General features: G+C 43.5%; 2 protein-coding genes across 7 annotated transcripts in view; one reads left to right on the top strand and one right to left on the bottom strand.

The window, feature by feature from the left end:
• Positions 1 to 845: 845 nt before the first annotated feature.
• Positions 846 to 26,573, bottom strand: part of LOC133825780 (jacalin-related lectin 4-like) — a 115,481-nt gene continuing 89,753 nt past the window's right edge. The window contains exons 9-13 of the mRNA XM_062258681.1: positions 1,950 to 2,162; positions 1,604 to 1,846; positions 1,292 to 1,498; positions 960 to 1,196; positions 846 to 860 (exon numbers count right to left, since the gene is read on the bottom strand). Coding sequence (XP_062114665.1) covers positions 846 to 860; positions 960 to 1,196; positions 1,292 to 1,498; positions 1,604 to 1,846; positions 1,950 to 2,162 — 915 coding nt within the window. The remainder of the gene's footprint in view (positions 861 to 959; positions 1,197 to 1,291; positions 1,499 to 1,603; positions 1,847 to 1,949; positions 2,163 to 26,573) is intronic.
• Positions 4,095 to 25,155, top strand: LOC133824624 (uncharacterized). Of its 6 annotated transcripts, none has more exons than XM_062257575.1 (5): positions 4,095 to 4,306; positions 4,397 to 4,602; positions 5,867 to 5,923; positions 6,508 to 6,536; positions 6,619 to 7,821. In XM_062257575.1, exons 4-5 carry the CDS (start codon positions 6,508 to 6,510, stop codon positions 7,244 to 7,246), a joined length of 657 nt encoding a protein of 218 aa, XP_062113559.1. In that variant the 5' UTR covers positions 4,095 to 4,306; positions 4,397 to 4,602; positions 5,867 to 5,923; the 3' UTR covers positions 7,247 to 7,821. The 6 variants fall into 6 exon arrangements, 5 of the variants coding, with proteins under 5 accessions (XP_062113559.1, XP_062113558.1, XP_062113557.1 ...); XM_062257574.1 differs by having other exon boundaries at positions 6,503 to 6,536; XM_062257573.1 differs by having other exon boundaries at positions 4,397 to 5,923.

Raw genomic sequence — 26,573 nt, 5'->3', positions numbered from 1 at the left:
CTTTTACCATTGTTTATTTATATGTCTCAAATTTTACCTTTTTTTTTAGTAATGAAATTTACTCATTGAAAAAAAAATATCATAATTTCATACAACTTATAAATCTAAATGGCAAGATAAAAAACATGGAATTTATTTAGCCAAACAAGTTCATCTTCCACCCAAAGAGCATGCACGTCCAATTCAAGAGCAATCTTATTGGATATATAACGAATCATAGATGGTCTTGGAAAATTAAACAACAAACTTACTATATTCTCTTGAAAAATTGGTAATTGGTTGACGTAACTTAATTTTTCTAAGAGATGATCGTTTTTCAATGACTTAGGCTCTTCAAAAAATGTTCAAATTAACCAAACTTGTAATATAATTTAGTTTGCTGAAATATTATGAATTTATAAAATGGTAGTCTCCAATATAGTATATTGTTTTTCTCACATGTTTAATTTGACATATGATAAACTTCATGGTAAATTAGGCACAAGGTAAATTTCACTTTTGATTCTTATTGGTTATTGCCTCACGTAACTATTGCAACTTCTTAGTTTTAAATTATTTAAATATTAAAAGTAGACTTTTACAACTAGAGCACACAAGGTCATATATTATTCAGACAAAACAAAACTTAATATAATATTACAACTGGTTGGCTGACCCAGTGAGCTAAAGCTCAGAGTCATCAACTTATTTGTTCAGATAATTAAACTCAAAACACATAATAATAAAGGTAAAGACTTTTGACTTAGGATATAATCATATAAACCATATCCCATCTTATTCCAAATCCAACGAAGAATGCACATTAAAATGTGCAATAATTCTACTCTTTTCCTCAGCCAGGTCCATTATTCTGCCTCTCCCTATTAAACAACAGCCAACAAATTTATTCAGATCGAAAACATTCAAATCAAAGAGTTAACATTGGCATAAATAAATTAACTAAACTAGAGAGAGTTTACCGGTTTGACATAGATGCCAATTGAGTCAATGTAGTAGCCTGATTTTCCATGGAAACCAACAACGACGCCACCTTGAATTGGGTTTGAGAAAGCAGTGCCTGTTGCTTTTCCGAATGGTCCATATGTAGTATTAAGATTTGTTATAAATGATAATGATGTGATCACAGTTAATCCACGATAATTTCCATATGTCCCACTTATAGACGTCAAAAACTCCGAAACCCCATCAAACTCAATCTACAATAATACAAAAAATTAACTAATGAATAATAGTTTCATTTCGTTGTTGTATCTGATCAATATATAAATATTGCCTTGCCATATATGCTTACTACTTTTTCTACACCAAATTCGTTGCCACCAAATTTTCCATAGACGTGGTCATTACCGTCCTTGAAGGAGAGAGACTTGATATTGAAATCATCATGGTGGACTGATATCTGTTTTATCCAACTACTACTTCCCACTGTGAAATTAATGGTGTCATTTCCACCCCTACCTCCCCATTTCCCAAATGAAATGCTTCCATCTGGATCTACCTGCAACCAAAAACCAATAATATATAGTTATACTATGAGTGTTGCTATAATACTCGTTAAATTCAAATAATAAGTAGAATCCGATATTGTTATGTTTTGACTTACTGGCTTGACATAGATACCAAGAGCATCAAGGTAATAGCCACAGCGTCCATGAAATCCAACTACGACACTGTCTTTCATGGGGATGCTGAAAGGCTTAGCAGAAGCAGTACTGGTTCCGAAAGGTCCATATGTCTTGAGATTTGTGTGAAAAGATAGTGAAATGATAACATCAGGTACATCATTGTACACACCATACGTTCCACTTATGGATTTGAAATACTCCGAAGGGAAATCGATAGTGACCTTGTACACAACACAACACAACACATATATTGAGGTGACAGAAAAAAATGAGTAACCAATTAAGTAGTGCATGCATGCATATATATATATAAAAAGAAGTTACCTGTATCTTATTTCCCCAATCCCAAGGATCAGGGCTATGGCCACCGAATGTCTCAGAGATAAAGCCATCTTCGTCTTTGAAGGAAATGGACTTGATATTACCACATTCATGGAGGGTTATCTCAGTTATTCCAGAGCTGGGTTTGTAGCTCCAAGGGTCCCCACCCGAACGACTCCCCCATGGTCCCAACGAAATGAATCCTCCTGAGGACGCCTGATCGATCAGCATAAACGAGAATAAACATATGATGATGAGACAGTTCTACAATGTCATTCGTATCATATAATAATGCGTACCCAAAAAACTACAATGTCATACCATTTGCTTCGATAGATTTGTTGAGTGTTGATGACAGAAATCTCCTTTATACAATTGGCTGTGTGATTTGAAAATGGCAAAGGTACGTGCTAATTTATAGAGAATTGCTAGGACACCACTAGTGCCCAACACCACTATTAGGTGGCATATTGTTGTTGTATAATCTAATATCGGGTCCCACTTATTTGAATTTAATAAGTGCTGGGCGAAAAAAAATCTGTTGTCCCTAATTTTCTGTCCCCTCCATATCTCATCAATTATTTTAAGACACATCATTTATTTATAGTTGGGAAAAGAGAAAGTTGTAAATAATTTAAATATATATTAAATAAATAAATGAGGTGTCTTTAAATAATTGGTGGGACATGGAGGAGACAATAAATTTGGGTACTGGTGATTTTTTTTCGGTGCTGGGCACCTTAAAGTGCCAAATAACAACACTCTAATTTATAAAGAGAAGAATTTGAGGATAACAGAACATTAAATGTTAAGGTGTAAAATTTCAATCATGAAAATTCAAATATGATGTCATCATTGCTTTCTCACTCTTTATTTTTCATTAATTTTTTATTTCATATTATTTTATCTCATTATTTGTTACAAACTATTAAAAGAATTTTCTATTTGTAAATATATTTATTAGTTTTTAATTTCAGATTTAAAATAAAAAAAAACACTAAAAAATTGTTTTTAGAAAATATTAACCAAACTGCTCTTTTTTTTTTAAGATTACAAAAGCTGTTTTCTGCTCTCATTTATGAAAACATAACTTTAAAAATAAAAAACAGAAAACAATATCAAACAAACCCTTAATTTGTTGTTTCTCATGTTAGAGAAACTTTGAGAGTAGAATCAAGATGTGAGAGTTAATTTTTATTTTCAAATGTTAGAGAGATTCATTACAAAAAAAAATTGTTAAAGAGATTTATAAGAGCACTCCCAATGGATGATCTACTCCATCCTTTAAAATATTTCTCCAAAATATACATTTTTCTATTTTACTTATAAGTTTTATATTATATCATACATCAGCTTTTCTATATATTTCTCTACATCATTTAAATATTATATCTTTAAATATAGTTTATTAATTAAAGTAAAATAAAAATAATTGAAAAATAAAAAAAATAATAAATATACACTAAATGGGAGAGAAAATGTTTATAAAGAAAAATAATAATATTAAAATATTATATAAATGATATGTAATTATTTTGTAAATATAAATACAAATTAATTAGAATTTATACATAGTTATTATAAATATATGTATAAAAAAATTAATAGAATATGCTGTCGTGACTTTTAGTTTTGAGAGAATCCCCTTAGTTTGAGATGAAACTGGCTGTTAATAATATTTTGAGAGAGTATGTTTTGGTTAATAATATTATCAGTATAATATATCAGTCAAATAATATTATCAGTCAAACCAACACACAAGCAAATCCACAGAACAATTATTCCCAATGTCTATCTGAATCGGTTAATAATATTATCAGTCAAATAATATTTTGGTTTTGAGAGAGTCCCCTAGTTTGAGATAATAAGCAGCTTTTTTTTACATTTATTATTATTATTTTATAAAAATAATAAAAATTGAACCTTTTGACGTTGTTGGTTATTGTCACTACAACAAAATACCTTTTCTACAACACATGATTATAACTCTATTAGAAAAGTATTATAATTACAACAATTTAACAATTATTTTAAAACTAACACTGGGCTGCATATAAATAAAAAGCCCATGTCTTGAAATAATTGGGCCTTTTTCTTATACTGTAGCCAAACACTCGCACGTACTCATACAGGTTTCTCCCTCTTCTTCACACCCTGCAACTGGTCAATGTGTTGTAAGAAAATCCCAATCGGGTCCATTGACGTTGGGTCCTTGCTCTAGCTCTGATGCATGGCACTTTTCACGTGATAAGAAGGTATTGAGGATCAGAGGAACACCCTTCTGCTTACGAGCAGGAGAAGCAGGGAAACCAGCCCAACTTAGCAAAGATTGTGCCGACTGCTCTTTCTCTCTTTTCAATGTCTGTATCTATCTATATATTTTTGGTGTGAAGCAATTTGGTTCTCGATTACTGATTATTACTTTGTTTTTGCTTGCTTTATGTGCTCAGATCTGATTAGATGAATTAAAATTCTTTTTCAGCTTCCTCTGCCGTGAATGACCTAGCTTCCTTTGTGTGTGCCGACTGACTGAATTGATGTGCTCCGACGATTTTAGATGAATTGATCCACCATTTTTACGATTGCCCTGGCGAGTTTACGGTTGTTCTTCTAACTTTGACGAATACTCCGACGATTTTACAATTGTTCTATAATTGTGAGTATGAAATCTCTCTTTATTTTTGAGTTCCTTATTTTAGCTTTCCCCTTCAGATTTAGTAACTTTATGCCCTGAAATTTGTCAATATGATATCCACATATATGCATTAAGTACAACATATACGACTTCAGTTAGTGTTCGACCATCAGTTTTTGTCAATGCCAGCCTCCTCCTCATGATTTCCTCTGTATGCTTTATTGCATTAATTAAGTTCAGTAAATGAGAATTATATACTGTTTGTGCCTATTATGGTTAATTGTTTTTGCCCTTATCTTTGTTCTGCCGTTTGCTTTTCTGCTGTTTCTTTTAGAGTTGCTGACTGGAACAGTAAAATTGAGTATGCAAGGACCATGTAGTGGTCGTCCAAACTTCTTAGTCACCCTGAAATAACATATATATGAAAATAACATTATAATGTCAACACTAATCTATGCACTCACTAAATGTTTAATGCAATAAAGAAGTGGGGATTTTCCATAAGTGGGTATAAGCTGTCTAAACTAAACCAGTTCAGTCCTAGTATCCCTGTTTTATTTCTCCTGTTTGGAAATGGATTATTTAATTAGTAAGAAAAGCAGTGACATGCCTCTATTATATAGCTATAATATAAATGTGAATGTATTATATAATAGAATTCAGATGATACAAAAGATGATCTTGTCTGCTTGAAACTGAAAGGTATCGTTTTCACTTTTTATCGTAATCTTTACTTATACTTCCAATGAGAAAAATAATATATACTATAAGTAATATATATATGTACAAATATTCTCACCCTTACACAATCACACACGTATACACAAGTTTATATAATTAGAAGAATACATATATTGTGACAATATTTATAATCGTACAGACCTAATTAAGTAGTCACCCTTTTGAGTTTTGTGTCTCACATCCTACTACACTAGATAGATAGAGTGCCTACTAATGCAAAAGTCCTATCTAATTAATTATTTACAATATTATAGTCAGGGACAGATAGGGGATTAATTGCATTTAAAACATTTAGTGAGGGTTTTTTATAAAATAAAATAATAAAGATGTTGATAGTGATATTTAATGCTTCCATTTTTATAAAGGAAACAAATAAAATTATTAAAGCTGCTGCAAATGTATTTTATTTTAATTGGAGTATACCCTTGTTCTCCATGTGACTTAACTCTTCTTTTGCTTGGTAAAAATATATATTTATGAATTGTCACGTATTTTATGAATTTAGATTTGACTCACTTTCATTATATCTCATTACATTGTAAAGGTGTTTATGTGCTGAGACGAACTTCAAAGAAACTTTTTTGGCAACAGTTTGCAAGAGGTATGCCTCTAACTTTTATTTTAATACTACGCAAATATTAGAGGAGTTTGAATATCTTAAATATTCATCCATAGTGTAGTAGGTTCTGGGATTGTTACTGTGTGCTGTGGTGATAACGGAAGGTTGAGAACTTGTGTGTTTTAGTGAAGTAGGATCTGAGAAATTTGTGTGCTGCGGAGATAAGGAAGAAAACTTGTGTGTTCGTTGCTAGTGTAGGGAAAATATTGTTCGATTTTATGTAGATTTGTCTATGATTATCCTATAATTGAATTGTGTTTGTTTGTTTGATTGGTTTGATTATAACATATAATTGTATGAATGTACTTATTGCGTGTTGGCATACACATATAGCATAGCCTTTTGTACTTCTTGTTTTATATATGTTAGTGTTCTTCTTGTCCCTTCTCACAGAAGAAAAGTTTAAAAAATGAAGATATATAGGCTCTTATTACCAACTTTGGACATCAAGTTTGGTGTCATTTTGCTTTGATTGTTTCCTTGTCCTATGTGTTGAATGATGGTTTGGTGTATTACTGATTTTCTTAGTCAATATATTGAATGGTTATAATTGTTGTATAGTGCAGATGGATAAAACTTGGGTCCATCTTAACAGGTTAGTAAAAAAAAATATATAGTTTAGGATTTAAGTTTGAGTTCGAGGACTTCATTATTGAAATATGCTCTGACTATTGTAGAGCTACAAAGGAATATGAGAATGGAGCTAGGGAGTTTGTGAAGAATGCAATAATTAATGCTGGTTTTCCTAATAAGATTCTTTGTCCTTGCAACAAATGCCAGAATTTAAGACATCAACTTTCAAATGAAGTTGTTGAACACTTGGTAGTGTATGGCATGGACAAATCTTATAAAACATGCTTCCATCATGGAGAAGATCTACATCAAAATAGCACGACAAATAGAGGGCCTTCAAATGATGTATTTCAAACTGCTGAAGTATATTCGACTAATGATGTTGAAGCATATTCGACTAATGTTGATGATTTAGATTATGATAATAGCGATGAAGATTTTAATAGGCTATTGTTGGATGCAGAATCACCATTGTATGAAGGTTGCTTAAAGTACACTAAACTTTCATCTATTGTTGGCCTATATAATCTGAAAACAAAGCATGGAGTCTCAGATGTTTGTTTCACTGAGATGTTGGAGATGATCAAAGCTATGTTGCCAGAAGATAATCTACTTCTAACATCTATGTATGCAGTTAACAAGTTTCTGAAGAAGTTTAATCTTAACTATAAGCATGTCCATGCTTGTGTTAATGATTGTTGTTTGTTTACAAAAGAAAATATTGATGCCTAAGAATGTCCCAAGTGTAATTCTTCAAGATGGAAACAAAATGTGCACACAAATGAGATTTTACTAGGCCAACCTACAAAGTTGTTGAGATATTTTCCCATTACACCAAGGTTTCAAAGGATGTTTAGATCCAAGGAGACAGCTACAAGTCTAAAGTGGCATTTTACTAATAAAAGCACAGATGGGAAGATGCGCCACCCAGTAGATTCAGAGGCTTGGGATGCAATTAATGAGAGATGGCCAGATTTTTCACTTGAACCTAACAACCTTCGATTAGGACTTGCTGCTGATGGCATTAACCCTTATAAAAGTATGAGTTCTGCATACAGCTGCTGGCCAGTAATGCTCGTTGTATACAATTTACCACCTTCATTGTGCATGAAGGACGAGTTTACATTTCTATCTATGTTGATTCCTGGACCAAAGCAACCTGGAAATGATATAGATGTTTATTTGGAGCCTTTAATAGATGAATTACTTGAATTATGGAACGGCGTTTATGCGTATGATGCTTCTACGAAGAAATTTTTCAATTTAAGAGCAATGTTGCTATGCTTCTACATTTATTATTATTATTTTATAAAAATAATAAAACTTGCACCTTTTGACGTTGTCGGTTATTGTGTTATAATAATATATGTTTATTTCTAGGTGATTTGGATCTTGGGGTTGGGGTGTCTAAGTCTTAGCTTCGGATTACAAAAACATATATTATATGGTTTAACGGATTATACTTTTCTTAATTAATAAGTTCTTAAGATTTTTTTCGTATTGTTATTTGGTACATTAAGGTGTTCATCACCATATAAAGTGACACTTTATAATTGGTCAGAGATATCTTATAATATTTATTAAAGGATTTATACATTTTTTGACCCTGTGTTTTTTCTCATTGCTTGTTTTGACTCTGTATTTTGAAAAATTATCTTTTGGACCCTATGTTTTGTAAAAATTTTAAAATAGAATCCTAAATTCGATTTTGGTCAATGTTTTCTCAACTAAAATCATAAATAATTTACCAAATTAACAATTCAGAACAAAAATAAAACAATTCTGCTTAAAAACTTTGTTGTTATATTCAATTTTTTCTTCATCAAAATTAAGTTTAGGGTTATATTTTAACCATTTTACAAAACATAGGATCCAAAAAGTAATTTGTCAAAACACAGGGCCCAAATAGGTAATAGGAAAAATCACATGGTCCAAAAAAATATAAACCCTTTATTATTAAATTTAAATGTATGAGACCCGATATTAAATTACACCAATAGCAGTACGCTACCTCGATATTAGTGGTGCTCAGTAATTTTCTTAAAGATATTGATACAATTCAATATCGGGTCCTACTTATTTGAATTTAATAAGTATTATAGGATATTACTAATTAATCATAGAATAACACATCATACGGTTTTAGACAGTTTAAGATATTAAATAGCAACGCTCTAAAGAGAGGTAGGTATCTCTTTTGGTCATCAAAGTCAGCAAAATATAATAAGAGTGCTAATGGTAATAAAACCAAACCTTAGAAATCTCTTTTAAAAAAAAACCGTTATTCTTAGGATGATAATTGTTTTGTGGATAAACATATGAATATTAGGAGAGTTAGTCTATTGGAATAGAATTTTAATTCCGATTCAATCGATTGGCTAGTTAACTCGGGAATATATACTAATAGTTTTATGTAGAATATTTGTCAAAAAAAAAAAAAAACAAAAACAAAACTGTTATATGTAAATTAATTCTTAATTATTTGTTGAATAATTAATATTTTTCCTCTAAAACTTACTTTTTTATTTATAGAAACATAGTATTTACGTTAGTTTCCGTTTTATTTTAGCAACTTATTTATTTTTGTTATAAATCAAAAAGAAATGATTCGTCTCTGCTTGGTTTTTAGTTGTACAGCTTTAATCGTTTCATATTTTGATAATTTTTTTTTCTTTTCTTTCTATTTTTTTACAAAGAATATATATATTTAGTTTGATATTTAGGTTTTAGTTTCATTTAACTTTCGATTTTATATATTAAATTATTATAGATTTGAAGCAAGATTTTTTTCAAAGATTTAACGTTCTTTTTAATGTTACTGTTTTAATTTTATTTTGAATTTTGAATTATTTTAAAAAAAAATATTGGGCTTGAATTATTTTTAAATTAATTTTTCCAATAAAAATAGACACAATTTGGTAATGGTCAAAATTCGAAAGCCAATACAATATCATAATTTACAATGCCACATCAGCATTTAAATGACAAAATAAAACAAAATGTAACGGAAGGACTAGGTTTCTATAAATGATATAATTTAGAAAAAGTTTTTAACAACCTTGTTAACTTAGATTGTCGGAAACTCTATTAATGAATAATATTTACTGATAATAATAATGAAAATAGAAGGTTGACATGGGGTTTTTACATGGTTGGGGCGTTAACTAGCCTTAGTCCACGAGTCTATATTATTAGAGCTTGAAGAAGCTTTCACAATGGAAGTTTCTCTCAATATCTGAACAGAGTTTCTGTCTTTTTTCATCCAAAATCCCCAGAGCGTTTACAGTGCTCAGTAGCTTATATTTATAAGCAGATGAGAATACCGGATCTGGGCCGGATCAGACCCAGGCCCATCGGGGAAACAGATACAAGCGACCTCCCTAGTGGAGGCCCAATACAAAAAGATATAAAATACACGAAATTCAAACCAACTAAGGCCCAATAGGTTGACCTTAGAATTACGCCCGCCCGACAAAACGGCGCTTTGGTTCTGATCACTTCGAGTCACGAGGCTGATTCAGGAGACAAGACCAGTCAGAGTACTTGGCTGCGCAGTCCTGACACATCAGTGTGTAATCCCGAGGTGACCTTTTCTGCAGGCGAAAAGTGGGGACAATGCCCACGCGGAATGAGGCGGCTTCAGGGTCCTGGACGCTTGGCCCCTTCGACTGGAGATGAGGTAATCTAGATCCGTTTATCATTGTCCCGCTCCATTTACCACAGGCCCGGACCGTATCAGGGTCCGGGACCAGGACGCGTAGCCGTGACGATCCGAGCCCTCTGGGCATCGCCCGGACTATCTTCGCTGAGGACGGACCCGGAGGGACATCCCGGACCCCTCCAATGGGCCCAGTCTTGAGTCCCCGGTCCATACCCGTCCCCTTGGGCACTCTCCATACCAAGAGACCTTGGGCCGGGCCCACGTGCTGAATTGGCCTTCTGACAGCGGGCCAAGACGAAGGCCCAGAGCCCATGCAGGAAATGGGGATAACATTTACCTCCCAAGCCTTCGCCCGGGCTTGCCGGGAGGAGGGTTGCATTGTCCCTGCGGCGCTCGCCAGGTTGCCTCCCCAGTTCTTGCCTGAGTTCAGGGGTCCGATCAAAAGGCTGTGGCATTAGTTGGATGCTTAGCCCAGACCGTTTACCTTCGGCCCGCTTTATGGCAACGATACACGTGTCGCCGGGTGATTGCTGCACGGGCCTTGATGGGTCGCTAGGTCTAGACTAGGGTGTCAGTGCACGTCTCGAGGCGTCCCATCCGCACGGGGGGGGGCATTATTAATGTCCCTGGAACAAGGTGGACCGTAGGATGGGGCGACCTTTGGCATCCGCCACTCCTGGGCCGTCGGATTTGAGATGGGGAGGATCCAACCTGAAAGGACTCCTAAATGCCCCTGCGCGACTCCTGACCGTCTGATGAAGAGACACCTGTCCGTTGGATCGTGGGCCAGAATTTGGGGCCAGTATAAATACCCCAAGAAAACCACATTTGGCACTTTTACCTCCTCTAACCAGCTCAAGAAAACGCAAACATTCTTCGAGTTTTATATGTCCGACATCGCCGACGACATACACCGCCACCTACTAGTTCTGCGTCGCCGCCTGTTCCCCAGAACCCCAGCTTCCGTTCTTCTACCTGACGACGCTTCTCGGGTTTGTCCCGTCGACGAACTACTACATCGGCTGCGCCACTTTAAGAACGAGGTTCTGCCATCCTTACAGTCGAACAACCATCATCTTCAACGGTCGACACCATACAGTAAGTCTTTTTTACTCTTTTGCCAACTTTGTGAACTTGTGTTCTTTTGATGCGTGCGTTTAGGCTATGCTTTAGAAATCGTTAGGAAGGTTGCCTGATTCGGGTTGCTCCGTATCCGGATGCCTCCCGGACGAGGGGCGGGCCTTAGTAGTCTCTTCTCTCGATCAGAGCCTCGGGGCTCCCCAGAGTCCCGGACCTGATCCGACGGGACTCCAAGCAGTCCTTAGGAGACTCCCCGTACCTTGACTGACTTTCTTTGGTTTGGGTACTGACTGCTTGGTCTTTCTTTCTTTGTCCCCAGATCGTTAGTTATGGCAACGGGCGTTACGCTCCACTCCGAAGAAGAGGTCAATAAGGCCCCTGTCGTCGTTCCCGGATCCCAGTCGCCCAAGAACAACAGGTGGGAAATGGACGTAACGGCCAACTCGTTCCGGAACTACCGGATGATGCTGCTCCTGGAGCAGCGACTGGGCATCGAGTCAACTCTGGGCCTCTTTCATAACCGCCTGGCCAGGCTCGAGGAGCGGGCGCATACGTTCGTGGACGGATTCGGAGCATGGAGCGCCAGCCACATCAGCGCGGAAGCTACGCTCCCGCTTCATGACTATTTCGTGCGGTTCCTGACGTACGTGGGGATCGCACCATTCCAGTTGTTGCCGCAAGCGTACCGCCTGCTTGCTGGGTGGAGGGTGTTTTGCGTCGCGAAGGAGATCGCGGAGCCTACCCTTGCGGAAGTCTTGTACTTCTACAAGTTGGTGCCGCAGGTCAACGTCAAAAATAAGACCCTGGACGGCTTTCCTAGGCTGCAGCCGCGGAGCGGCTATCCTGCTCCTACCAGCTCCTGGAGGCATCCCCCGGATATCAGGCATTACTGGTTCATGACATCCGGGTTCCTCATTGACAAGAACCCCACACAGCTGTTGGACTTCCAGCGAGTGGGTAAGTATCCTCCGGACCTCTCCCTTTTATTCATCTTTTCTACTCGTCTCTTACCATGTCTTCCGGGTCGCAGGGCCCTTCGTTCAAACCCCCCTTACCGAGTTCCTCCTGGAAAGGAGGAGGTATTATGCTAAGTTGACCGCGGAGGAGCTGGACGTAGGGGGCTACGTCAGGGACGACAACCTCCGGCTAGTTGGGATGCTTGAGGCCACCCAGACCATTGTTATCCCGAGCCTTTGGGGCATCCCATGCGAGAAGAACGCCGACGTCAGGGAGCAGTTGGTCCTCGACCACATTGCCACGGTGGTGAGAGCGGCGCGGGCCGACACGGCCCAACGTAAGAAGATCCAGCCCCCGGCGGAAGCGGCCACCTCGGAAGAGTTGGAGGAGCTTTTCGAAGATGCCCTACCAAACATCGGGACTCCCGGGGCTAGCGTATCGGGGCGAGGTAACTCCCCTTTAATCTTAACTGATGCTCCCCAAGTCGGGGACTTAGTCAGGGATAGGCTAGTACCGCCGGGCCCCGCGTTTGGGGCCGATGGGGAGATGAGGCCTTCATCTCTCGTCCCTGTAGGATCAGAGGTCCTAATGTTCTTATCCGGGTTCCTCCAGTATGGGGGGTTTCTGAACCCGGACGACGTAGGAGACCGGATCCATTCATTCGCTTTAAGAGAATTGAGTCTCGCTCGGGGCTTAGATGAGTGTTCATCCCGGGCCGTTTTTTACTGCTGTGTATTTTCATCTGTTTGGCTTATCATCCTAACTCCTTTTTCTGTACTTTTGCAGAGGACTCCGACATCTCTAACCCGGCCAGCGAAATGAGGAGACTCATCAGGGACCGGGCAGCCAAGAAGGCGGCCAGGAAAGCAAACGAAGTGACGGGCACGAAGCCCCCCCCGCCACCAAGGAAGCACCCGGGACTGGGCTCTGTCCAGGCGAAGCTCTAGTCGTGGTTCCCTTCCAGGCCGTGGAGCCTGCTGCGGACGTCACTTCTGACCAGCCCCCCGTGATTGATTTGGAGGCGGGCGAAGCCGTCAGCCGGAGCTCTGGGAAGAAAGGCTCGGAAGTGGACGCCGGGGAAGGCAACCTCGGGAAGAGGCCCCGGACGACGCGGGCGGGCTCAACTGAGGAGTCGCACGGGGAGAGTCGGCTGACCGCGAAGGAAATCCCTGCACCGCCAGTTCTTCCCCTCCGCCTAACTCTTCTCGAGTAGGGGGAGTCTGCCTTGCGGGACGAGCAGTCCCGGCTGGTCAACCGGACCTGGGAAAACGGCTGGTGCTAGAGGGACGACGCTTATAAGGCCCTGAAAATTCGTCGTCAGGTCGAGTTCTCGGATCGTCCTGCCGAGTTCAACGTTCCCCAGCCGATCGTGGACCGGTTAGTCGCCGAAGCGGGCTTCCGCCCTAAGCTCGGTCAGGACATTGCCCCCATGGCGGCTGATCTGCTGGATCAGGTTGGGAGCACTATGTCCAACCTTCAGCTGAAGAGGTACGCCACAATAGCCAACCCGGACGTGTTGTTCATCTCCCAGGCTCTCCGCCACCAGGCCACCGTGGTAATTTTCACTTCTCTTATACTCTTTCCAGCATTTGTTGATGGTGGTTTTATTTTCTAACTTTTCTTTGGTACAGGTTGATCTGTTGTCCCAGAGGAGTGTTGATCTGGTGGCCGAGCTGGCCATAAAGATGGAGATGGCCAAGCTGGAGCTGGAGGCGGCCGTGAACCAGAGGGAGGCTGTCAAGGAGACCCTTGGCTGGGAGACGGCCTATCTCCAGGAAGAGGTGGCCCGCGTGAAGGCGGAGCGCGAGGAGCTCGGCCGCGCCAAGGCCGAGTTGGAAGAGGAGTTGTCTCAGAAGACAAAGGATGCCGACGAATGGGCGACGCTCTTAGAGACGACCACGACGCAATCCGCCCTGGACAAGGAGGAGATCCTGGCCTTGAAAGCCCGAGTCTGGGAATTGGGCGACTCTCTGCTTCAGGAGAAGGCGGCGCATAAGACGACCCGCAAGGAAAAGGAGGAGGCTAAGGGCCTACTGGATGTCACCTTTGATGAGGCCATCTACATGGCCTAGTGCAAGGATAAGAATATGAACCTTCTCATCTTTCCTGATCCTGAATCAAAGCGGGCCGAGTATGAGGCCAAGGAGAGGGAGGACGCGGACCTCCGGGCGGATGCGCTGTAGGCCCGAATGATGAGTCTGTTTTTAGCATAGTTTTAACATGTGTTTAGGATCAGTTTGAGTCATTTTTGGTGGAGTGTGTTGCGGTATTATGCTTGTTTTGGTATGTTTTCAGGAAATAGGAGAGGAAATCGTGAAGTTTGGCAAATGACTGAAAAATCAGTTGAAATTGAGCAATTTGTGCTAAAAGTTGATAAGAAGGAAGCTGAAGACTCATTCGCGGAGATAATGGGTAGATTTGCAGTTTGGAATCGAGATTTTGGAAGAATTTTAGGGGCCGCGGCGCTTGAATGGAGAGCTGCGGCGCAAGGGAGAAATAGAAAGTTGCCTAAATTCTGGAATTTTGAAGGGCCGCGGCGCCTGGGGGACGCGCCGCGGCGTTTGCTGAAGTTAGAGAGGATGCGCTGAAGCATTGATGCGCGCCGCGGCGCTTGGATGATAGCGCCGCGGCGCGTGTGGCTGCACGTGATTTTCAGAATTTTCGAATTTGTTAGTTTTTTTTTAGGGTTTTGGTTTAAATACGTTTTTAGAGTTAATTTTAGGGATGATGCAGAATTAGAGAGAGATAAGTCTTTGGAGGCAGAAAAAAAACATTGAGGATCTAAAAAGTTTGAATTCTTCTTCTCTTCTGTAATCTCTCTACTGATGTTTATGTTTATATTTAATTTGATTGATGTCATTATGTCTGCTTTGAACTAATCTTGTTATTAGGGTTTTAGTGGATTTTTCTTGAAACTATGATTTCTTAATGAAATGTTTCTGAATTTCTTTCTTCTGCTGTGGATTATTTATCGTACACTTAATGCTTGTGAATGTTTGATCGTCATTTACATGTCCATATGATTTTAACCTAAACTCTGAAAAGAAAAGGATAATTATGCTATAGATAAATAATCACAATTTCATATTAGACGAAAGTACTTTTATGAGTTGTGTAGTTTAGGGATTATGTACTTAAAGCCTGCAATATATTGATTTACCACAGAGATGTAGGGAATAGTATATTGTAGAGAATTATAGATCCTAACAAGACTATAATATATAATTATAATCTGCTACCACAACAGAATTAAGAAATTTTGAGAATTTAGTAGAAATCATAAGTGGAAAGTTGATGAAACTAAAGCCCTAACTTTTGCATCTATTAAATTAAATCAACTCTTATTACTGCATTTATTTAAGTGTTAGTAGTTTCCTAATTTTTAGTAGTAAGTATTTTAATTGTAATATGAAATTATTAAGCAAATCAATTAGAATTAGGAATTAATTGTTGGTGATTAGTATCAGTCTTCGTGGGATCGACACTTAACTTATCATATATTACTTGATTAGACCACGTATACTTGCATGTTACATTTTTGCGGTCACCAAACACCGGCCTTGTATTTTTGTTAGTGTTTTTGGCTAGTAATTATATTTAACACACTGCCACTTTCTTTGGTTTTTACGAAAGCTTCCTTTTATTGTTCAGTAGAAATTCCGTCTAGTTGCCGCGACCAACTGAATGCAGGAGGCTTACTTCCGGTTCCAACGGCCGGGACTAGTCCCAACGACTTAATTTTCCAAGTCTCTAGTCTTGGCACTCAGTCCAGGGCCCTCGAGGCTCGGTTCAACCCGAAGTTTTGCTATCCTTTTACCAGTTTTTAGGCCCTGCCTTTGCCCTGGGGAAAACCGGATGCTTTCGTATTCCGGAAGTCAATTTTTCCGGATTGGACGCCGTTCGTCCGGGGCAGGACCGGTCTTGGGCTCGGTCCTCTTTGTTATACCCTCGGACGTCGTTCGTTCGGGGCGGGACCAGCCTTAGGCGTGGTCCCTCTTTTTTTATACACCCGGACATCGTTCCTCTGGGGTAGGACCGGCCGTAGGCGCGGTCCTCTTTATTTTATACCCTCGGACATCATTCGTCCGGGGCAGGACCGGCCTTAAGCTCGGTCCTCTTTGTTATATCCCCGGACATCGTTCGTCTGGGGCGGGACCAGCCTTAGGCGCGGTCCCTCTTTTTTTATACACCCGGACATCGTTCGTCCGGGGTGGGACCGGCCGTAGGCGCGGTCCTCTTTATTTTATACCCCCGGACATCGTTCGTCCGGGGCAGGACCGGCCTTGAGCTCGGTCCTCTTTGTTATAACCCCGGAAGTTGTTCGTCCAGGGTGGGACCAGCCTTGGGCTCGGTCCTCTTTAATTTATACCCCCGGACATCGCTCGTCCGGGGTGGGACCGGTCGTAGGCGCGGTCCTCTTTATTTTATACCCCCAGACATCGTTCGTCCGGGGCAGGACCGGCCTTGAGCTCGGTCCTCTTTGTTATACTCCAGGACGTCGTTCGTCCGGGGCGGGACCAACCTTGGGCTCGGTCCTCTTTATTTTATACCCCCGGACATTGTTCGTCCGGGGCAGGACCGGCCTTTAGCTCGGTCCTCTTTGTTATACCCCCGGATGTCGTTCGTCCGGGGCGGGACCAGCCTTGGGCTCGGTCCTCTTTAATTTATACCCCCGGACATCGCTCGTCCGGGGTGGGACCAGCCGTAGGCGCGGTCCTCTTTATTTTATACCCCCGGACATCGTTCGTCTGGGGCAGGATCGGCCTTGAGCTCGGTCCTCTTTGTTATACCCCCGGACATCGTTCGTCCGGGGCGGGACCGACCTTGGGCACGGTCCTCGTTTTTTATACCCCCGGACTTCGTTCGTCCGGGGTGGGACCAGCCGTAGGCGCGGCCCTTCCTTTTTTATACCCTTGGACATCGTTCGTCCGGGGCGGGGCCGGCCTTGGGCGCAGTCCTCTTTGTTATACCCCCGGACATCGTTCGTCCGGGGTGGGACCAGCCTTGGGCTCGGTCCTCTTTAATTTATACCCCCGGACATCGCTCGTCCGGGGTGGGATCGACCGTGGCTTACGCCCCGCCAGGTATTTCGTTTATACCTGGGATGACACCCCCCGCAAGAAATTCGCCTTGAGGCGTACATTTCTATTGTGACAATAGCCCTTTATGACGTTTTGCACACGTCATTTTCATTGTTCGGAAGAAAATTCGCCCTGAGGCGTACATTGTTTACAACGAAAACATTAAACTGGGACATGTTCTAGGACTACTGGTAGTATTTGCGGAGGTGCTCCGCGTTCCAGGCTCGCGGGACTTCTGAATCATCGAGCCGCTTCAAGCGGTACGTTCTGGGGCATACCTCATGCTGGATCTCATATGGCCCCTCCCAATTAGGGCCTAGAACCCCTACTCCCGGATCTTGAGTGGCAGGGAAGACTCTCCGCAGGACTAGATCACCAGTTTCAAACTTACGGCTCTTGACTCTGGAGTTGAAATGACGCGCGATCTTGTCCTGGTACATCTTCAATTGCACTTGCGACTCTTCCCGGATCTCTTCGATGAGATCCAGCGATTCCTGAAGTAAGGTGTGGTTCTGGGTGGAATCATATGTGTCGCGTCGATGGGACGGGATGGTCGTTTCAATGGGGATGACGGCTTCGCATCCATAGACCATCGAGTAGGGGGTGTGCCCGGTTGACGTCCTCTCGGTCGTCCGGTAGTCCCACAGTACGAGGGGGAGTTCCTCGGGCCATTTTCTCTTACAGGCCTGGAGCTTTTTCTTTAGTGTCCCCTTTAGGATTTTGTTCACGGCTTCTGCCTGCCTGTTTGCCTGAGGCCTGGCAACTGCGGAGAAACTCTTTACTACACCGTGCCTTTCGCAAAAATCCGTGAAGTGGGTGCTGTCGAACTGCTTCCCATTGTCGAACACGATTTTGTAGGGGAGGCCATACTGACACACTATGTTGTTGATGACGAAATTTAGGGCCTTTTTGGAAGTGATTGTGTTCATGGGCTCTGCCTCAATCCATTTTGTGTAATAGTCCACAGCCACAATGGCATACTTAACCCCTCCCTTCCCGGTCGAGAGGGATCCAACAAGGTCGATCCCCCATACTGCGAAGGGCCAGGGACTACTCATCAAGGATATTTCAGTCGGGGGGGCCCGCGGGATCTTCGCGTACCTCTGGCACTGTTCGCACTTGCGGACGTAGTCTATACAGTCTTTCTTCATGGTGGGCCAGAAGTATCCTTGGCGCAGGATCTTCTTGGACAGACTGGGCCCGGCCGTGTGATCTCCGCAAAAACCCTCATGCACCTCATGCATGATGGCACTCAGCTCAGTTCCGGACACGCACCTGAGGTAAGGCATAGACAGCCCCCAGTGGTAGAGTTTTCCGTCCATCATGACGTACCGGTGTGCCTGGTACAGGAGTTTCCTAGCTGCGGCCCGGTCGCTCGGAACTTCCCCGGTGGACAGGTATCTGATCAGCGAGCCCATCCAGGAAGCGGAGTGGTCGGTGGTGTGGACTGTGGAGGCCCTGATGCTTGGTATGGGGAGATGGTTGACGGGAACCAGTCCGGCCAGCTCGGCCTCTGCGTCTGTCGCCAGCTTTGCTAGTGTATCCGCGAAGACATTTTGCTCTCGGGGGATCTGGCGGATGGAATGCATTGTGAACGTTTGGAGCATTTCCCTCGCTTGAGTCACGTATGCCGCCATTCTCTCTCCCTTGGTCTGATACTCCCCTGAAATTTGTCTGACGACCAGCTGGGAATCGCTGTAAATTTTCAGGTTAGCTGCCCCTACCTCCCGGGCCAGGCGTAACCCGGCGAGGACAGCTTCGTGCTCTGCCTCGTTGTTCGACGCTTTGAACCGGAAACAGAGGGAATTTTGTAGGACGATCCCGGCCCCGGCCCCATTCTCGTTCGAGGCTCCGTCCATGAAGACTTTTCATACCGGCGTCGCGGGGTTCTCAGGGATACTTTCTTTCGGGGAAATCCCGGAACATTCGACGATGAAATCGGCTAGGGCATGTCCCTTGATGGACACCCAGGGCACGTAAGATATATCGAACTGGCTCAGCTCCATTGCCCACTTCAGGAGTCTTCCCGACTATTCGGGTTTCTGCAACACCTGCCGCAGGGGATGGTTGGTTAAGACCTTTACGGCATGAGCCTGGAAGTAAGGTCGAAGCTTCCGGGACGCAATCAACAGGCAGAAAGTCAGCTTTTCGATCAATGGGTATCGAGACTCGGCGTCTATCAGCCGCTTGCTCACATAGTATACCGGGAGTTGCGTCCTTTCTTCTTCTCGCACCAGTGCGGCGCTGATCGCATGCTCGGTCACGGCCAGGTATAGATACAGTGGCTCTCCTTCTACTGGTTTCGCCAGGATTGGGGCATTGGCCAGGTGTTCTTTCAGCTTCTGGAATGCCTCTTCGCATTCGGGCGACCACTCGAAACGCTGGCCCCCCCAAAGGACGTTGAAAAAAGGGACGCACTTGTCCGTGGCTTTAGAAACGAAACGGCTCAGGGCGGCCACTCGCCCCGTCAGTCTTTGCACATCCTTGTGCTTCCGGGGAGAGGCCATGTCGATCAAGGCCTTGATCTTATCCGAATTGGCTTCTATTCCCCGGAAGCTCACTATGAAACCCAGGAACTTCCCGGAGGCCACGCCGAAAGTGCACTTTTTAGGGTTCAGCTTCATCCCGTACTTCCGGATAACTGCGAAAGCCTCCACCAAATCATCTGAATGGTTTCGGGACGTCTTGGAATTGACCAGCATATCATCGATGTACACTTCCATGTTTCGCTCTAGCTGGGCCCGAAACATTCGATTGATGAGCCTTTGGTACGTTGCTCCGGCATTCTTGAGTCCGAAAGGCATGACTATGTAGCAATAGATGCCTTTGTCGGTTTGGAAACTGGTATGTTCCTGATCCGCCACGTGCATGGAGATTTGGTTGTAGCCGGAGTAAGCATCCATGAAACTTAGGATCTCGTAGCCAGATGTAGCATCCACCATTTGGTCAATTTGGGGTAGCGGGAAACAATCCTTCGGACACGCTTTATTGAGGTCCGTGAAGTCAATGCATGTTCTCCAGGTCTCTTTAGGTTTTGGCACCAAGACGGGATTGGCCAGCCACACGGGATATATAGCCTCGCGTATGAAGTTGATGGAAGACAACTTCTCCACCTCCAGCTTGAGGGCCTCGACCCTCTCCGTCCCCAAAGGTCTGAGCTTCTGGCGGACCGGGGTCGCGTTTGGGTCTATACTTAATGCGTGGCAGATGATATTGCGGTCGATCCCGGTCATATTAGAGTGGGACCAGGCCAGAAGGTCCTGGTTTTCCTGGACTTGGGTGATAATGGCGGCCCGAATGTCTGCTGGCAGGCTCTTCCTTACTTGGATGATCCTGGCCGGGTCGGTTTCGCTGATGCACACCGCTTCTATTTCGTCCATTGGTTCCAGGACGCGATCATCCCCTATCCGCGGGTCCAGATCATCCTCTTCCCGGACTGCTCGCTCAGCAGGAGGGAGGGGAGCTTGTTCGACGCACTCCTCCCGGACCATGTATATGGGCCGGGCGGAGACATGGTAACACTTCCAGGCGCTCTTTTGGTCTCCCCGGACAGTTCCTACCCCTCCGTTGTCGCATGGGAACTTCATGCAAAGGTGGTGGATGGAGGTGATGGCCCCGAACTCGACTAGCGCGGGCCGGCCAAAGATGACGTTGTAAACGGTGGGGCAATCCACCACAAAAAAGGTGCAGAATTTGAACGAGTGCTGCAATTCACTCCCCAGCGTAACCGGCAGCTGGATCTTTACCATGGGGAGAAGCGCATCTCCATTGAAGCCGTAAATTTGGGTCGGGCAGGACGCCAGATCTGCTTCCGTCAAGCCAATGGCGGCGAAGGCAGCTTTGAACAACAAGTTGACGGAGCTTCAATCATCCACCAGCACACGAGACACCAACTTGTTGGCGATTTGTGCATCTATGACCAGCGGGTCATGGTCCGGGAAATGGACGTTGCGGGCGTCGTCCTCCGTGAAGGTGATGGGGAGGTTCATCAGTTTAGGGCGCTGAGCCGGAGCCTGGACAAGGTTGCAAACTTCCTGGTCGTGGTCCAACTCGCTCAGATAGCGCTTTTGGTCATTTCTTGAAGGTCCTCCTAGGTGAGGTCCGCCCGAGATGGTCGCCACGTGTCCGTCCACTCGAGGGGGCGCTGCCCCGGAGGGATAGGGCATTCCGGGGCCGGGAGCCTGCGACGCGAGGGCTCCCTGAGGGGCCTGCGACGCGAGGGCTCCCTGAGGGGCCTGCGTTGGGGGTCCCTGTGCATACCCTCCCTGGGGTGGGAATGTTCGAGTCGTTATCGGGGCCGTGGATTGTCCGAGGCTTGCTGACACGCCCGGGACTCCCACGGGCACTCTTACCCACTGGTGGAGGTGCCCAGCTTGATGAGATTTTCAATCTCATCTTTGAGCTGCCGACACTCGTCGGTGGTGTGGCCCACGTCTTTGTGATAGGCACACCTTTTGCTGGTGTCTCTCGGATTCCTTCCCCCCTTAAACATGGGGCTAGGCATCCGGTAGTGGACCGCCCTTTCTGTCGCCAAATATATGTTTTCCCGAGTGTCCACCAAGTTGGTGTATTCCGAATACTGGGGCTCGTAACCTCGTTTTCCCTTCTTGGCTAGCTCGGGCCGGTTCTGGCCTTTGCCCGATCGCTTCCCCCGGGAGGGATTCATGCTGGCTTCAGTTATTCCCGTTTGTGACTGCTGGGCCACGACAAGGGCCATGTTGTGTCCTGCCGGCGCGACGCCATAACCGGAGAAGTGGGTTGACTGGGCCGGGGCGTACCTTGACGTGGCAGGGCCGTATACCATAGGGGTGTAATTGATGCCGGGTGTGACGGCCGATCCCGGGACTATGGGGGCGTGGCATATGACTGCGCAGGGAACTGTCCCGCACCTCCCGGAATCGTCTGAGGGATGGGGTGAGGAGCTGGGGGCCATCCGAAGGCCTGGATCTGAGCTTCCTCCTAGTTGATGAATCCTTGGGCCCTCCTGATGAATTCTTCCAAGGTGGCAGCTTTGCTGCGCTGCATGTCATCCCAAAGGGGGACCCGACCCGGATCCCGGACTGCAGTGCCACCAGGCGCTGTCCGTCATCGAATTTTGTCTTGGAGTCTTCCTCAGTAAAGCGCTGGATATAGGTTCTCAATGTCTCCGCAGGTAGTTGCTTAATGTTGGTGAGGGCGCTGATTTGCATGTCCATCCTCATGGCGGCCACGAACTGCTTCTGAAACGCTAACTGCAGCCCGGACCAGGATTGGATGGACCCTGGTTTAAGCCATTTCCACCACTCTTCAGCGGGACCGCCCAAAGTGATGGAGAAGCAGAGGCATTTGCCGTCGTCGTTGACGTGAGCCACTGTCATGAGTCGGTTATACCGGGATAGATGATCCCTAGGATCGGTATTTCCAGTATAGGCGGTGAGGCTCGGCATCTTGAACCCCTTGGGCAGTACAGCGTCCAGGATGTGCCTCGCGTAAGGCTCTTTATCCTCTTCGTCGGAGTCAGTGTCCGCGCCTTCCTGCTTGCGGACCAGGCGATTAGTGACCTTTTTTAATGCAGCCATCTATTCCATGAGCAGTTTGGCCGTGCTATCCTCCAGGGGGATTCTTTTGTTCCTCATGTCGTTGATGTCGTTCCTGAGGTCCCCGTCTCGAGGGAGGATTTTTTCCTTGCGGGCCTGCTCTTTCCGAGCGTTCAGTCCATCGCGTAAATCTATCCGGGAAGTGTCGTCCCCTGAACTGAGAGCGTGACGATCCTCGCAGCGAGGCCGTTCTCGACGGTTCTTGTTGACAGAGGCACTTGGGTGCAAAGACCTTTCCTGCCCGTTTGGCCCTGGGGCGTGTCGGGGCTGTCCATTCCGTGGCCGCGTCCCCTGCGGATCGATCGGGTGGCCCCGTCCTGGGACGGGGAGCACCTTCTCTTTCCTAGGTAACGACCGTGAACGTGCCCCGTCTTCTTCGACGGGGGTGGTCTTCTCCCGGGTCTTCCGTCGTTCCTTGTCCGGGACTCCTTGAGCCGGCTCGGAGAAAGGCTCCGGGTGACGAACCGGGCTGGCAACCCTGGGGGCCCCAGCCTGCTCTTGGGGAGCGGGTTGCTGCGTTTCTGGAAGCGGGCCAGCTGCAGGGTTGGCTGCCGGACCCTGCGCGGCCATGAGCGCCTGCAGGGCTTGGAGAGACTCTTGCATCCGGTGATACGCCTCCGCCTGCTCAGCGATCCTGGTTTCCTGATCCAGGAGTTGCTGCCTTAGTCTAGTCACCTCCAAATCCTGCTGATCGTCGCGGGGGGTCCTGGGATCCGCAGCTTCGTCGTGGTACTCCTCATTTTCCTCCTCATAGTACTCTTCCTCGTTTTCCACTTCGTACTCTGTCCCACCCTCGTAGTCTTGCAACTCATCTTGGTAAGATGTCTGAGGAGGCACGTCTTCAGGCAGGTCTTGAGGAATATGCTGAGAAGGCAGTGGGTCTCCGTTGCCTTGCTCGGGATTTGTAGGGTCGAAGGTGGTGTGTCGTGTGTTCACCATCGTAGTAAAGGCTTGACGTTAGCACTAGCTTCCTTCAGCTCTCAATGAAAGTGATAACTCTACAAAATAGAGTTATTTTACCACTTTTTATGTGCTAATTGTTGCATAATTCTTGAGTTTTTAATTGATTTATTAAGTTTTTAAGTAATTTTCAATTTATTAGTCTTATTTTGATTTTATAGATTTTTGTGTGTTTTTATAGTTATTTTGTTGTAAAATGTTGTAGTTAATTATATGAATTATTATTGTTAAGTTAGTGGTAAAAAAAAAAAATGTTGTATTATTGAGCTTAAATGTTAAATATAAATTAAGTTATAATTAATATTTTCAAAAGAATTAATTGATTTATATTATAATTGAAAATATTTTATTTTGATTTAGTTTATGTTTATTTTGTAGGGAAGTTATTTTAATTTTGGGCTTTGAAAAGCAAGGAAAAGAATGAAGAAAAGTGGCATTTTTGAGAAAAAAGAATTGAAAAGCTTGCATTTTTGAAGAACCAGCCCAAGCCCAACCTTGGGCCCAAGCTCCAAGGCCCACCAACACCCCACGTTTTCCTCCTGAAGCTCACCATCACATGCAGCCAATTGCTTCAGCCATCAACATATATGCTCATGCACCTGCCACATTCAGCCTTCCCAAGCTTCAATCCACGCCAGCCACCAACTTGCTTCATCAATGAAGCCTTCAGCAAGCATTTTTCACAGCCTGGGCCCTCTTCAGTTCAATCCCCCAGGCCCACGAAATTCCTCCAGGTGCTCACCAAGCCCGCCTGGCCCAATCCGAAGCAGTGCACAACTAGCCGCCTGCCACACTTACCAAGCCACCAACATTTCTTCCCAAAAGCACCTTGTCCCCTTGTCTATTTTGTTTAAAAAAATACCACATTTTTACTCCACTTTCTACACATTTTACCCAAAAACATAATTATTATACTCTATAATTTACCCCTATTTACCATATTATAATTAATTAAATTAATTTAATCAATTTAATTAATTTGAATTGATTATTTTAATACCTCATTTGTGGCTATAAATAGGGAGTTTTGAAGACCATTTAGGGTATCCAATTTGGAAGAGGAGGTTACTCTACACAAAGTTTCTACACATTCAAAACCTCTCAATTCTCTTCATCTTCTTCTTCTTTTTATTTTTTTTCTATGTATTTTTAGAGGAAAAATTTGGGGGTTTCTCCTCCAAATTTTCCTATTTATGTTTGTAATTTTTAGTGTGTATTTGTTATTCTAGTTATGTGTTTATAATCTTTTTAAGATTATTAAGGTGATGATGAAACATTTTGTAATTAGATAGTATTTATTTTGTATGTTGATTTCTCATTTTGTGCAACAAAGTTTATGGAATTTTCTTCTTCAAGTATCTTCTTTCATCTTAAATATCATGTATTTTGGATTGTTAGCACATATTTACACTTTGTTCTTCATTAGTGCTAAAACATGATATTCTTTGTGTAAGATGTGTCATTAAATTGTACACATCCATGCTTAGAACAAAAATATTATGTTTTGCCTTATAAATAATGTTCATTGATTTATTTGTTATTTCATTAGATTGATTTACACTAAATGCTTTGAAATTATAATTTTGAAAAGTGAAGAAAAATCCTATCTTTTTAGAAATAATTTGTGCTTAAAGTTATAAATCTATTTAGAAAATGATAGTTTGATTTATTTTAACTATCACTAAAACTTGGGAATTAATGTACTTATAAATATTATTGAACTTATATTTTGTGGATTCTAATCCTTAATAATCTTATTTTACCATCTTCATTTCTATTATTAATTTATGTTATATATATTGTCTTTAATTTCTTTATTATTATATTTTATTTTATTTTTATTGTTACAAATTCTCATCAATCTTTGGAACTAGGTTAGAATTTATTAATTTTTGTTTAAAATAGTTTCTCTTTTCGATTTTAGACAACTCCTTTGGGTTCGATCTCGTGCTTACACGAACACTATTCTATAAATACGATTCGTGCGCTTGCGAGTATAAATTTTTAAAACATACCCGTTTTGGGTCCATCAGAAAGCACCAAACTGTTAACCGAGATTTTCGGCAACTCTATTAATGAATAATATTTACTGATAATAATAATGAAAATAGAAGGTTGACAGGGGGTTTTTACGTGGTTGGGGCGTTAACTAGCCTTAGTCCACGAGTCTATATTATTAGAGCTTGAAGAAGCTTTTACAATGAAAGTTTCTCTCAATATCTGAACAGAGTTTCTGTCTTTTTTCATCCAAAATCCCCATAGCGTTTACAGTGCTCAGTAGCTTATATTTATAAGCTAATGGGAATACCGGATCTGGGCCGGATCAGACCCAGGCCCATTGGGGAAACGGATACAAGCGACCTCCCTAGTGGAGGCCCAATACAAAAAGATATAAAATACACGAAATTCAAACCAACTAAGGCCCAATAGGTTGACCTTAGAATTACGCCTCGCCCGACAAAACGGCGCTTTGGTTCTGATCACTTCGAGTCACGAGGCTGATTCAGGAGACAAGACCAGTCAGAGTACTTGGCTGCGCAGTCCTGACACATCAGTGTGTAATCCCGAGGTGACCTTTTCTGCAGGCAAAAAGTGGGGACAACGCCCACGCGGAATGAGGCGGCTTCAGGGTCCTGGACGCTTTACCCCTTCGACTGGGGATGAGGTGATCCAGATCCGTTTACCGTTGTCCCGCTCCATTTACCACAGGCCCGGACCGTATCAGGGTCCGGGACCAGGACGCG

Source organism: Humulus lupulus, chromosome 3 (genome assembly GCF_963169125.1).
Source record: "Humulus lupulus chromosome 3, drHumLupu1.1, whole genome shotgun sequence".
NCBI lineage: Eukaryota > Viridiplantae > Streptophyta > Magnoliopsida > Rosales > Cannabaceae > Humulus > Humulus lupulus.
The sequence above is the reverse complement of the archived record's forward strand: the minus strand, read 5'-3'. Positions and strand labels throughout refer to the sequence as shown.